The following is a 14,962-nucleotide window of genomic DNA, read 5'->3' on the forward strand; positions in this document are numbered from 1 at the left end:
AAAGACTTAGAAGACATGCTATTCAAATGTAAGTATAGTCTTCCTGTGGATGCAATTTAAACAAACCAACTGCAAAAATAGCAAATTGGGGAAATTTGTCCTCTGATAGGATATCTAATTATTTTCAGGAATTGTTAATTTTTAGATATGAAAATGATAGTGTGGTTATATTTGGGGGAAATACATGTTTTTAATATACTGAAATATTTATGAATGAAATGATAAGTTATCTGGAATTATCTTTAAAATAATCTTGGGATAGGGTAGAGTGGAAGGAAGTATAGAGGAATTAAGAATAGCCATGGGGCCTGGCCACAGTGGCTCAGTGGTTGAGTGTTGACTCATGAACCAAGAGAGCACAGTTTGATTCCTGGTCAGGGCACATGCTTAGGTTTTGGCCTTGATCCCCAGTAGGGATCATGCAGAAGGCAGCCGATCAGTGCTTCTCTCTCCTCAATGCTTCTGTCTCCATCCCTCTCCTTTCTCTCTCTCTAAAAAATCAATGAAAACATATTTGGAAAAAAAAAAAGCCATGAGTAAATGATTGCTGTAGTCCCGAGAATACATGAGACTTTATTGTTCTGTTTTTGTGTGTATTTTAAGTCAAAATTCATAAAAACTCAAACTTTTTTAAAAAGATAAATGGAAGTGAATATAGGATGAAATGTTTATGGCATCTGTGTGAGGACTAATTTCTCACTCCACACACAAAAACTAAATATAAAAATCGATGAATATGAACGAATTTGACTACGTTAAATGTAAAAACTATTACCAAAGAGACACTATAAAGTTTTTTTTTTTTTTAAATATATTTTATTGATTTTTTACAGAGAGGAAGGGAGAGAGATAGAGAGTTAGAAACATCGATGAGAGAGACATCGATCAGCTGCCTCCTGCACATCCCCCACCGGGGATGTGCCCGCAACCCAGGTTCGTGCCCTTGACCGGAATTGAACCCGGGACCTTTCAGTCCGCAGGCCGACGCTCTATCCACCGAGCCAAACCGGTTTCGGCAAGACACTATAAAGTTAAGGGAACAGGCTGCACGTATAACTGACAAAGCCTTACAGTCCAGAATATTTAAAGACTATAAATCAATTTTTTAAAAAAATTTTGAAAAAAAGTTTACAGACTTACCGCAAAAGAGGAAATGCAACAAACGTAGAAAATGTTCAACTTAAACTAAGTTCAAGGGAGTAAAAGGGACCAAGCTCAATTATCCATGCTCACTTCCCTGCATTTCACTCTTATGGGTTTTATGTCTTATGTAGTGCCTGTAAGTAAGGGTTAGGTATTCATCAGTACAACTGTGAATCCAATTCTTTTGCATATTTTGTCCAGGCTAAAATTTTTCAGTCACCAGAAATTTAGCAATGGGTCTTTTAAATCCTATTGCTTAAATAAAGGCAAACTAGTTATAAATTTGAAACAAATAGGTTAAATATATAAAATCATCTTTAATTTGTCTTCTCATTCTTAACAGTATAACATTCAGGCTTATCCAACTACAGTGGTGTTCAACCAGTCCAATGTTCATGAGTATGAAGGCCATCACTCTGCTGAACAGATCTTGGAGTTCATAGAGGTATTTAAGTTAATTCTGTAGTATTATAAATTATAGAGGTAATGTAAGTTATTTTAAGTTCATGGCTGTAAATTCTTCTGTGTGTGTGTGTAGTCTTTGTATAAATATTTAATCATCTATACTAATAAAAGGGTAATATGCTAATTAGACCAGGAGACCTTCCTGACAAAGCCATGGGGGCAGGGCCAAGGCAGAGGCAATTAGGGGCGATCAGGCCAGGAGGGGAGGGCAATTGGGGGTGATCAGGCCTGCGGGGGGGGGGGGGGGGGCAGTTGAGGCGAGCAGGCCGGCGGGGGGGAAGGGGCAATTGGGGGCGAGCAGGCCGGCAGGGGAGGGCATTTACGGGCAAGCAGGCCAGCCAGGGGGGGCAGTTGGGGGCAAGCAGGCCGGCAGTGGGGGGCAGTTGGGGGCGAGCAGGCCGGCAGTGGGGGGCAGTTGGGGGCGAGCAGGCCGGCTGGGGTGGGGGCAGTTGGGGGCAAGCAGGCCAGTAGGGGGGGGCAGTTGGGGGCCAGCAGGCAGAGTGGTTAGGGGCAATCAGGCAGGCAGGCAGGTGAGCAGTTAGGAGCCAGCGGTCCCAGATTTCGAGAGGGAACCCCATTGGGATCGGGCCTAAACTAGCAGTCGGACATCCCCCGAGGGGTCCCCAATTGAAGAGGGTGCAGGCCAGGCTGAGGGACACCCTCCTCCCCGCTCCCCCTTCCTGTGCACGAATTTTGTGCACCGGGCCACTAGTGTTTAATAACAGGATTTATTCTTCTCATACCAACACATTATTTTCTGGCAAGAAAATGAATTTCTTATATTTTTCTAATGTTTTACTCTTATTATGTACTTACTATAAACTCTAAGGATAAGTCTGTGTTTTATTTATTATCTAGTTCAGTGCCTTGTACTTAGTGGGCACAATTATTTCTTGAATACATTGAAATTATATTTTCACATAAAGCTTTGCCCCACCCCCTCTCCATGTTGTCTCAGCTAGAACCACCATGGCTTCTTTTAGGTCCATCCATATAGATGAGGTAGGAGTAAACTCAGTATCATCCAGGAAATGTGTGGGTGAGTAAGGGCAGTCTAACCCAACCCCAGTGGAGGGCCTCTTTCAAGCCTGGGCAGCTGTGCCACACCCATTGTCAGCACAGCAGTGCCCTATATCTATAGCATCTCCTTTTTTTTCACTAATAATATTAATTGACTATAATAGTTAAATAGGAGTTTCTTAAGAATGAAAAATTTTAGCTTATTATTTATGTAGTGACCATTCTCTGTCCTTTTCTCTTCCTTCTCCTCAGGAATAATAGTTTTTGGTTTTGTGTTGTTTTGATTTTTGAGGTTTCCCCCAGTGAAGCTAACATCTTCGTTAATATTACCCAATCATGATAGACTAAAACTTTGTTAAAATAGCATTTGGAGCGAGTGATCTGTAGAGAGGTCGTGCAGTGTCTCCAGTCAGCATGTCAGGAAAATAGACTAATAGGCTTTCCGTTATTAATTAAAGGGCCGTTTTCAAACCAATCATTGGTTCCAAAACAGAACTACATCTTATGTAGACACTAGAGGCACAGCGCATGAAATTGTGCAAGACCCAGACCTGCTGTGCCAGCAGGACCGCAGAATGCCCCGTGCAAACCGCAGGCCCCGCCTCCACCATGCCAGCCCCGCTCGAGCCCCAGCCTGCGAGAGGTGGTCTATGCACCTCCTGGTGAATGGTTGTTTGGTCGTTCCGCCGTATGGCATCATGACCACAGGCCTTTTATGATATAGATCTGGGGCAGCTCTTGAAAATCTTGCCTCATCTGCTCATAATTTTAAAGTTGCCTGTTTATTTTAGTGATACATAGAAATAGGAACAAAATATATTTTAATTTAAGAAGACAAAGGTCAGTGGGGAAAAAAGGAGACATATGTACTACTCTTTGTAATACTTTAAGCAATAAAATAAAATTTTTAAAAAACGGATAGGAAATAATCCAAACTTAATAAAAAATTTGGGATCATTTCTTCCTTTTTAAATTAATTCACTATAAATACTCTTTAAATATCCTTAAGTATCTTTTTATTCAAAAACAAATTTTTCTAAATGACTGATACCAACAATTTGCCAAGAATATATGAACAACTCTTTCTATATCTGTTATAATGAAAGTTGTATTGTCTTTAGGATCTTATGAATCCTTCAGTGATCTCCCTGTCACCCACCACTTTCAATGAACTAGTTAAACAAAGAAAACATGATGAAGTCTGGATGGTTGATTTCTATTCTCCATGGTGTCATCCATGTCAAGTTTTAATGCCAGAATGGAAAAGAATGGCCCGGGTATAGTAAAGTCGTTTATTTTAAATGTAAACATTTACTAAGAACGTTTATTTAACAGAATTATTTTGAAACTAGCATGAGTAAACCCACCTCTAGATTATAACTTAACAGTTCTGATCACACCACTTGGATTTCAACTCAGCTTCTGTCCGGTATATGAATGGTATAGAATAATTTACCTTTTTTTGTGTTACACTTCATATTGTATTTGACCAAATTTCTGCCAAAGTCAACCCAAAGGTCTCCTTTATTTTTACTTTTAGAGCTCAAATACAGTTTCTTCACAATATTGTAGGACTTAAAAATTGCTTTGATCTATAATACTATTTGGATTTTTTAAATTTCATACAAATAGACATAGTGTTATATAAATTATGAAAGGTTGGGAAAAAAAGATTTAAATACCAGAATGGAAAATACAGTAACTACTTTGTTTATTTCTAAGATAAAACATGAACAAACCTGAATTAAAGTGATTTCTGGTATCTTAACATTTGAGATAATACAACTTTGTGCTCTTTTCATTAAAATTTTTAAATTTAACTATGAGTCCATGTGCTGCCCACAGCCATGTCTCCATTTAAAAAAGTAACTCTGAAATTCCATTGCCAAGACCTTTATTCGTTCTTGGTTTCTAATTCTTTGAATTTTAGAAAAAATTTCATTTTCCCACCCTGGCCTGTTTGGCTCAGTGGATAGAATGTTGGCCTGCAGACTGAAGAGTCGCAGGTTCGATTCCAGTCAAGTGCATGTACTTCAGTTGCCGGCTCCTTCCTGGCCAGGCCTAATCAGGGCATGTACAGGAGGAAACCAATCGATGTGTTCCTCTCACATCAATATTTCTGTTTTTCCCTTTCTGTTCCACTCTCTCTAAAAATCAATGGAAAAACATTCCTGAGTGAGGATTAAAAAAATACATTGTTTTTAGAAAAAAATTATTTTCTCTATATAATAGGTGAATGAAATCAGTTGTTTAATATGCAATAATTGTAGTGAGTTCTTAACTACAAAATTAGATTTTCAGTTTATTATTCTAAATGTTCTATTATATTTAAGCCCTTACTTTTTTATTTGATGAAAATCACTGATAAATAATATAATAATTGTCTCACAGGGATAGTTTCTCTATGCAAATATATATAAAGTAGTTGTGGAGGTAATTTTTTTCTAATCACTTTGATATATTTGTCTCCTCTTTTTTTTTCTTTTCCAGACATTAACTGGACTAATCAATGTGGGCAGCATAGACTGCCAACAGTATCATTCTTTTTGTGCTGAAGAAAATGTTCGAAGATACCCTGAGATAAGATTTTTCCCCCCAAAATCAAATAAAGCTTATCAATATCAGTAAGTATTATCTAAAATTTTAAGGCACTTACTATAATCATTTATACAGTTAACATTTAAAAGTTATTCTAACTATATAAAAGTTAACCCAACAAGTATTTTTTGGCAACTCACCATGCTTAAGATAGTGTGCTAATGAGAACTTCAGAAAATGAAAAGAGAACGGAACAGTTACACTGTTCATGAAGCTGACAATATAGTAAAGAAGAAATAAGGAGAGAAAGAACTAACCTTCATTAAGTCCCTGGTTAGTTTCAGGTACTATACTAGATCTTTGCTCATATTATCTCCACTAGTCCTCACACATACCCTGAAAAAACAAACAAAAGTTATTACCCTTCCTATACTATTACTTATCAGATAAGTAAACAGATTCAAAGACCTTAGATTAACTTAGATAACAGCTGCTAAGGTCTAAAGTTGGAGCTTGAAACCAGGTCTCTCTCATTGTCCATGTTTTCACAACACCACATGGTTTTTCAGATAGAAAACTGGAAAACGCAAGGCAAAATATAATAAATATTATTTAAGTAAAAATGAACCATGGATTTCAAAGGAGGAAGGAATCACAACTATGAGAAAAATCATGAAATACTGCATTTGTGAAGTGGCTCTTACAAATGGGTATGAATTTTACAGACAGTAGTAACTGGAGTAAAGGTTCAGAAACTGAAGCCTTGGACATGTTCACTTTTGTCATTCCCATGGGTTTGTAGGTGTCCAGCAAGCAGCTACACATTCAGGTCTGTCTGGAACACAAAAAGACATTAAGACTAGTGAAAAATGTATTTGGGAAGCCATGTAAGTAGTGTTTATAGCTAGGTGTATCTGAGAAGAGAGGTGCTAGATAAAGTCATTGGACTAAACTTATCTTTAAACTAGAGGCCTGGTGTATGAAATTCATGCACTTGGGGGCGAAGCGGGGGAGTCCCTCAGCCCGGTCTGTGCCCTCTCAGTCTGGGAGCCCTCAGGGATGTCCGACTGACAGTTTAGGCCCGCTTCCCACGGGGAGCAGGTCTAAGCCGGCAGTTGGACATCCTTAGCGCTGCTGCAGAGGCGGGAGAGGCTCCCACCACCGCCGCTGTGCTTGCCAGCTGTGAACCGGCTTCTGGCTGAGCGGTGCTCCCCCTGTGGGAGCACACTGACCACCAGAGGGCAGCTCCTGCGTTGAGCATCTGCCCCCTGGTGGTCAGTGCGCGTCATCGCCACCGGTTGTTGCGCCGTTTGGTCGATTTGCATATTGGCCTTTTATTATATAGGATTTCTACAATGAGATCGTTTTCTGAACATATCCAATAATGAAAAATTCTATTTACAACTGACATATATTTTTCTTTTTTCAGTAGTTACAATGGTTGGAATAGGGATGCCTATTCCCTAAGAATTTGGGGTCTAGGGTGAGTAACTAAAATATATATTATTGTACGAAATGGATTTAATATTATTTACCTTCCTCTTATGTCTATAATTAAATTTACTGTGAGTTGTTTAAAATTCTAGCATTTTAAAGCACTTAGTAAAAAATTATAACTTACCAAAGATAAGGTTGTGGTTTATTACACTGCCATTTTTTAAAGTCACTTTAAACTTAAAAACTTTTGCAGCATTATATTTTAGAAGTTTGCTTTGGTTTTGTATAATGAAAAATAATTTTGATTTTTGCCTCAGATTTTTGCCTCAAGCATCCATAGATCTTACACCTCAGGCCTTCAATGAAAAAGTTTTACAAGGGAAAAACCATTGGGTGATTGACTTCTATGCTCCTTGGTGTGGACCTTGCCAAAATTTTGCTCCAGAGTTTGAGCTCTTGGCCAGGGTAAGTCTTGTCTACCTCTTAAATAAATTGTAATCACATGCATGTTTTAATAATTAGCTGAAACATTTTAAATATAATTTTTATTTTCTTAAAAGTTTCCTCTGAATTTTAAAAACCATTTCATTTCTACAACTATAATCTTTGCAGTAGGCTTCATTCTTTATTTAAAAAGTTAGCCAGCATCTCTACCTAATTGTTTTTGGGTCAGTGACTTTTTTTTTTTTTTCTTCAACAAGAAACTAAACATCTAACCACTGGGTCTTCAAATTCAAATTTAGGTGATGACTTCTATGATTATTAATACAAAAGCATATGTCTGGCCCTGGCCAGGTTGCTCAATTGGTCAGAGCATTGTCCCAATATGCCAAGGTTGCAGGTTCAATCTCTGGTCAGAGCACATTCAAGAATTAGCCAATAATGCATAAATAAGTAGGACAACAAATCAATGTTTGTTTTTCTCTCTCTTCCCCTCCTTAGATGACATCATCATCTACCTAACCTTAATAGCCAGAAGCCTCACTTCTGCTTGTTCCCTTTTTCCTTCAATTAATTCCTTCCCTGCAATTAAGGAAGGAATCCTTTTTTTGATCAGATGTGTACACGCTAGAGAAAGTAAGAGATCTGATAGTTAGTGAGACAACCGGAGAGTGTAGCTGGAGTAGTTAGCCTTCCACAAGATGGGTGCTACCTCAGCACATGAGATCAGAGAAAGACAGGAAGGAGACCATCTGGGATGTTTATGCTGTGACAGACAGGTGTAGGTACCAAGAAGTTGAGGTCATTTAGGGCAAAGCTCAATTTTCTTGATAAGGCAAAAGAGAAATTAATGCTATTGGAGATGTGCTGGACAAATAGGAATGCAAAGCACCAGTAAGAATTTGGAAGCAATCTTATTTGAATGGGGAGGATTGAAATGTTTTAAATAACAAATCCTTAGGTTTATAAAGATTTGAAATTTTTAGTATCACATTGCTTTGTGGTTGCCAAAATACTTCATTCCAAGGAGAATGGTAAACCATATTTGTTTTTTTTCAGATGATTAAAGGAAAAGTGAAAGCTGGAAAAGTAGACTGTCAGGCCAATGCTCAAACATGCCAGAAAGCTGGTATCAGAGCCTATCCAACTGTTAAATTCTTTCCTTATGAAAGATCAAAGGTACGTACAGGTTTTTCCTCCATGTTCCTTTCCTTTAGCAGGCCAAGCTCAAAAGATTTTTTGTTTAGACTGAGTAATGCTCTTTTCTAGATTCTTTTCTCTTTATCATTATCTTATTGCATATTATTGAAACACGGTCCTTTTTATATATACACTAAATGATTTTAAAAGGTTTTGTGTCTCATAATTGATATGATCTCCATTGCCTTAAAATTTTTACACTCATTAATAGGAAAATTACTCAAGAGACAAACCAAAATACTAATAGTGGTTTTCTATGAGTGATAGAATTCAAGGTAATTATTTACTTTCTGTGAAGTTTTATATTTCCTACTTTTATAGAATTAACATATAGTACCTTTATGATTAACTAGAGGCCCGGTGCACGAAATTCGGGCGGGGGGGGCGGGTCCCTCAGCCTGGCCTGCACCCTCTCCAATCTGGGACCCCTCAGGGGATGTCCGACTGCCCTGTGGGATTGGGCCTAAACCGACAGTCGGACATCCCTCTCACAATCCAGGACTGCTAGCTCCTAACCGCTCACATGCCTGCCTTCCTGATTGCCCCTAATCGCTTCTACCTGCCAGCCTGATCGCTCCCTAACCGCTCCCCTGCCGGCCTGATTGACGCCTAACTGCTCCCTTGCCAGCCTGATTGCCCCCAACTGCCCTCCCCTGCCAGCCATCTTGTGGTGGCGTGAGGACCACCTAGGTTTTTATTAGTATAGATGTTTTTCCAGGAAAGGATAGTATGCTATTGTAATACTTTTGAAATAACCTTAGTACCAGAGTATTTATCTTATAGAATCTTTATTAATGAATGATTTAGGCTATAAAAGTTGGTGCAGTCATTATTCCTTTTTTATAGGTCCGTAACTTTTTTTTTTTTTTCCCAACAAGAAACTAGACATTTAACCAGTGGGTCTTAAAATTCAAATTCAGGTGATAACTTTTATGATTACTAATACAAAAGCATATGTCTGGCCCTGGCCAGGTTGCTCAATTGTTAGAATGTGGTAACAATATGCCAAGGTTGCAGGTTCAGTCTCTGGTTATGGCACATACAAGAATCAGCCAATGAATGCATACACAACAAATCAATGTTTGTTTTTCTCTCTCTTCCCCTCCCACCCCCTCCTTTCTCTAAAAAAATAAATAAATTTTTTTTAAGTACATGTGTATCAGCCAGTATAATTGCTAACTGAAAGTACTCATGACCTTTGCTGTCTTCCCAAGTAAAAGAATGACATTATTGGCACTAGAACTATGATAAAATATTTTCTTTGTACTATATTCATGTTTTCTGATAAAACATGAAATTAATAATTTCAAATATTTTAATATATACTTTTTGAGAAAGAATATCTGATTTAAGGTCTCATGTTATTTATTGGTAATTATAATACATTTTTAAATAGAGCTAAATATTTAAATAGATAAATTAAATGGTGAATTTCAGAAATCTAGAATTGTCAGACATTTAGATTTTTCAGTGAAGGATTCTGATTAGTCCAAGAGGCTAACTATTTTAAGAACAGCATAGGGTAAGTATAACTTGAGAGAGAAAATGTTTTATACCTGAGGCTGAATCTTCATTCCTTTGGAATCACTAGCTTTGCTTCCCAATTCTCAGAACAGCTGAGAAGTGGGTGACATCATGTCAAATGATGTTAGAGAAATATCAATAAAATGACCAATCGTAGAAATGATCAGGCCATAGAGGGAGCTCTTTGAAAATATTGCCCGGCTTAGGTGGCTCAGTAGTTGAACAGCGACCTATGAACCAGGAGGTCACAGTTCCATTCCCAATCAGGGCACATGCTCCAGTTGCAGGCTTGATCCCCAGTGTAAGGCGTGCAGGAGGCAGCCGATCAATGATTCTTTCTCATCATTGATGTGTCTCTGTCTCTCTCTCTCTCTCTCTCTCTCTCTCTCTCTCTCTCCCTCTCTCCCTGAAATAAGTAAAAATATATATATTTTTTGGAATATAATGAACAACATAAACTGATGAACAAAAATAGAACCAGAGACATAGAAGCGTCGAACAGACTGTCCAACCTATGAGGGAAGGCGTGGGGTGAGGGACTAAGAGACCAAAAGACTTGTATGCATGCATATGAGCATAACCAATGGACACAGACAGTAGGGGGGTGAGGGCATGTGTTGTGGGGTGGGAGCGGCTGGGGAGAGGTCAATGGGGGAAAAAGGAGACTCATGTAATACTTTTAACAGTAAAGAATTTAAATTAAAATACACACATACACACACATATATTTTAAAAAAAGAAAATATGATGTTACCATATGTCTAGAGGAGTCCAGAGGACAGATTAGGACCCAGAATATCCCTGTCCAAACTGAAAGGCAGGGTTGGCATCCAGAAGTCCAGGCTAGAGGAAGAGGCCAAAGTAGAATGGTGATTGGAATAAACAGAAATGCAAACCCAGATGGGCAGTTATATGACGAAACAAAATCCTAACACATAATTGTGGGGTTGTCTCCAGGAGGAATGAAACGGGTGGCTCCAGATCCCAAGTGAGCGGAGTTGGTCATATTCACCTGTCCCCTCCCAGCCACCTTCCTGCTGTGGGCAGAGGAGAGCCAGGAGATGGGCATTGCTTTCCCAGTGGTTAGTTAGTCATGGTTTTGTCTGTGTCGGAGATTGTATTAGATGAGAATGATTTTAGTCCCCTGGGCATATCTTTTCTCACACAGTTTAAATGTTTCCAGGCATTTGGTGTGAACAGTGCATGTTTCCCATGTTCTCATAACAGTATCAGTATTTCTTTCAGGTAAATAATGGGCTAACTGTGCTTGTGTAGCATCATTTCCTTGAAGAAATTTAAGTTTCGAGCACTTAGAATTTTAAGGACTATTTTATTCAAGTTTCTGAGGTACAAAGGTCATGTTTTGATTAGATACTTAAAAGATTATAAGAAAAGTGTTTTTAATTTTAGAGAAATATTGGGGGAGAGCAAATAGATTCCAGAGATGCAAAAGAGATTGCTGCTTTAATATATGAAAAATTGGAAAATCTCCAAAAACATGGAATGAGAAATAAGGTAAGGACTAAGTCTAGAGCTGACTGCAAACATTATCTAAAGTTATTCTTCCTATATTTTATATGTATGAATAAGCAGGGAAACGAAGCTTCAAAAAACAGTAAGTAGTTGGAAATTCTTCTTTGGAAAATATGAGAATCAGAATGTAGCCTATAAACACTGAAATGCTTAGAGATTTGGACAAGTAAAATCACTTAAGAAATTATGGCTATAAATTATTTACGTTTTGTTCAAATGTAAGTAAAGCAGTGACTTGTTAGGAAAGGAATACATATACTGGAGCCTCCTGACAGACACATTTGGATAGCAAATATTCTTTTGTTCTTATTTAGTCGGGATGTGTTGGAACCCGTGGACCTCCTGGCCTCTCCTTGAATTTTTAACCCATCAGGCAGTTGCAGCTTTCTCCTGCTGTTCTTTGCAAGGGCTGTTTATTATTTTTCTTCTTTAAATCATGTCATTCTAGGACAGACTTAGACCAAACAGTCCATGAATGCGAGAGTGCCTTCTGAATGGAATTTAATACAATCACACGAGGGTTCTTGGATTCCTTTCCTGTACAGTGAAAGGGCAGAAGAGCAGCACAGCGTGGGAAAGGGCTAGGGACATCTGGCTCCGTAGAATCATTAGAACTACAGACCCCAACATAGAAAGTCTGACAGCCTGCTTCGGGAATTATGTTTTCTCCAAATCTAACAGTTAGGAAAGAGATGGTTATGAATCTTTATTTTCTTGGTTTCAGTAAACAAAAATGTTTTTCTGATAGTTTGTTTAGCTGTTTTCTCAAGATGTTTTGTGACTTTCTCATTAAACATTTGAGATAGCAAACACTGTTACTCATAAATCAAATGTCATAACTGAAATTAAGTTAAAGAGCGCATCAAAATATGAGTTCGAATGTGTAAAGCTATAATTGGTAGTATCTGCCTGGGTAAGAACTATGTGATACCCTTTCCTCTACCATTGTTATAGGTAGCAGAGGTTCTTATGTGGTGGGCTCATTAAATAAGAAATATAATTATTTTTGAGAAGATAAAAGTTTGGTTAGCTTATACTATTTTACCTTGTTTTTAATATAATCTCATGTTTCTTTTCTCTTTCAATTACTTTTATATTGTTAAAGGATGAACTTTAATGATAGTGAAGATGAAGAAAAAGTTGAAAACAAATTCTGACAAATGACATCAGAAGATATCTTTTTAGACTGTTACTACATTCATGGTGGGAATAAGTGAGCATTATATTGGACCTGTAATTGCACTGTCTCAATTCTATACAACATTGATATGAATGAAAGGTCTGCAAGCTCTCTATAATGTGCCAGGTCATAAATATTTTAGGCTTTGTAGACCATATGCGGTTCTTCGTCACATATGCTGTTTTGCTTTGTTTACAACCCTTTGAAAAATATAAAAACCACTCTTAGCTGAGGGCCATCCACAAATAGACCACAAGTCACATTCAGCCATGAGCCATAGATTGCTGACTGCTGGAAATGATGTTTGGGCTGGCTGGCTTGAACATGATTTTGCTCTGCTAGTGTATATGTCTCAGTAGTACAGAGTGAACTCTATCACTTAATGTGTTGTGGCTCACCTGAAAAAAGAGAACTTGGTTTTCAATCACCTGTTCTTCTAAAAATTCTCTCAAATTGATTCTCTAATCATATATTTCATTTAAAAAAAATGTGATGTGGCAAAATAAACAGATACCCTATTTTCATGATGTATTAGAGTGAAGTGATTCTTCATTCTTTTCTTTCTTAAAGGTTAAAGAATTAATTTTAATTTTCTACAGTTGAGAACAATTTTTGTAACAGTGAGTAAGCAAATTCTATAGATTTCTACAGGATCCAGAAATACCTGGAAAAAAAATATGTACAGCAATTAACAGGTCACTGTAGAGTATCCCAAACATATCAAGCACTTAGAGTCCTATATTTTAAAGATACGTGTTAATTTATTTTCTAAATATTTTTCATAAAGGTTTTCCCTGTGATACTAATTAACTTTTGAAGCATCTTTCTAATATTTATGTTTTTGTCTTCTGGGCTCTTTTGTTGTGTATCCTTTATTTCCATTTGCCTGTTTTTCTTCATAGTTGTTGTTTTTCACTCTTTTCTCTTCATTTTTCAAACAGGAGAAATAACTGCAGTTTCACTATAACTCATACTGATAATGTGGTCATTCCAATTATTAATTGGAGGCTATCATGTTCAGATAAATATTGGCACAATAACAAGTTATTTTTGTAAGAAAAGTATATAAATCTAAGAATGAAATCTTTTAGTTTCTCAGTTGTTCAGAATCAGATAATTATAATTCAGGGTAAGTGCTATGGTAAAAATTCCAGTTGAGCAAAAAAGAGGTCATTGAATTTAAAAAATATCTTCAGTTTTCCCAAAAACCTATTAGGATTATGCTTTATTATATTGGAAGAGATTTGTTTTTTTAAATATCATTTTACCTCCTTCCCCAAAATTTCCTCATATTTTATAGCTCCAACTGATAGAAAAATATATTTTTTTTATTTTCAAGTGTAACCCTATTCTTCAGTCTCTCCCATGTTGTTTTTAGTCTATTCCTTAATTCCTTATCTTAGACCTCATTTTACACATGTAGGCACATACAGAATAATTACCACTTTTAGCCTTAATTTACCACCACCTTTTTGAATTATGATCAGTAATGGCAAGTGCCTTTCATTTATTAAATTTTCAAAGCCTAGAAAATGTTTTGAATTGGCTTGTTTCTACAAGAAGCCTAAAATGGAATCCTAAAGAGGTCCTGGTAAATATTTACTGATTGCCGTACCAGGTACAGTGGGGCCTTGACTTACGAGTTTAATTCGTTCCGAGATCGTTAACTCAAATTACTCTATCAACTCAATGCAAAAAATCGGCCAAGAGACAGCTGGTATCTCAAAAAACTCGTTAGTCGGGATACTCGTAAGTCAAGGCCCCACTGTATATGAATGCCAATGTGCTGGACACTGAGGAGAGGACAAACGGCCCAGCGTGATTCACAGTGCTGACGCTGAGTCCGTAAACAAAGATGCAGGCACCTGTGTACTACTACCTATAAGTATCCAAATTTGAATGAAAAACATCTTAAACAGTAAATAAAATAGAAAAAATTATATATCCTGTAACTTGGCCTAAGTCTGTGCCTGTGGAATCAGCTGTAAAGCCAGCGCTATCTGGGAGTCATGTTAAGTAATGTGAATCCTGCAGTCACATCAGTATCATTGGTATTTAAAAGACCGCTGACAGAATTAAAGGCTTTAATGGCCACATTCGTGCAGGAGAGCACCTCTAAAGATGCCATTTCTCTCAGCAACCTCATTGTGTGCAGGTGGCCTCCGGTACCACACCATTCATTTCTAGCAGACCAGAGTGCATCTGTCAGGCAGTTGGATTTGAAAATGAGATACGTTTAAATATGTGACGATGTGAAACCATTTTGAATGTCTGTTTTTGGTATTAATGATGCTTGCCTATCTCAGTTGTCCAGTTTTTAACATCTTTCATATCTTTTTTACTTAAAGTATGTGATTAAGATAAAGGGAAAATAAAATGAAATTATTGTATAATGACTTTTATATTGTAAAATTTTTTTTTAAATTGGTTCTTTTTTAGTTTTGTTTCCTTGGGGGAAAGAAATTAATATTGTTAAACAAC

The 14,962-nt window shown here is 37.3% G+C and overlaps 1 protein-coding gene across 1 annotated transcript in view; it reads left to right on the forward strand.

Moving 5' to 3' along the window:
• DNAJC10 (DnaJ heat shock protein family (Hsp40) member C10) overlaps window positions 1-14,877 on the forward strand; it is a 39,206-nt gene extending 24,329 nt beyond the window's left edge. The window contains exons 16-23 of the mRNA XM_070422630.1: window positions 1,487-1,588; window positions 3,750-3,905; window positions 5,119-5,252; window positions 6,596-6,649; window positions 6,921-7,068; window positions 8,104-8,223; window positions 11,179-11,283; window positions 12,407-14,877. Of these exons, the coding sequence (XP_070278731.1) occupies window positions 1,487-1,588; window positions 3,750-3,905; window positions 5,119-5,252; window positions 6,596-6,649; window positions 6,921-7,068; window positions 8,104-8,223; window positions 11,179-11,283; window positions 12,407-12,418 (831 nt within the window). The 3' untranslated portion in view covers window positions 12,419-14,877. The remainder of the gene's footprint in view (window positions 1-1,486; window positions 1,589-3,749; window positions 3,906-5,118; window positions 5,253-6,595; window positions 6,650-6,920; window positions 7,069-8,103; window positions 8,224-11,178; window positions 11,284-12,406) is intronic.
• Window positions 14,878-14,962: the final 85 nt, after the last annotated feature.

The sequence above is a fragment of the Myotis yumanensis genome, unplaced genomic scaffold, assembly GCF_028538775.1.
Source record: "Myotis yumanensis isolate MYYU_CA2020_CCGP unplaced genomic scaffold, mMyoYum1.0.hap1 SCAF_8, whole genome shotgun sequence".
NCBI lineage: Eukaryota > Metazoa > Chordata > Mammalia > Chiroptera > Vespertilionidae > Myotis > Myotis yumanensis.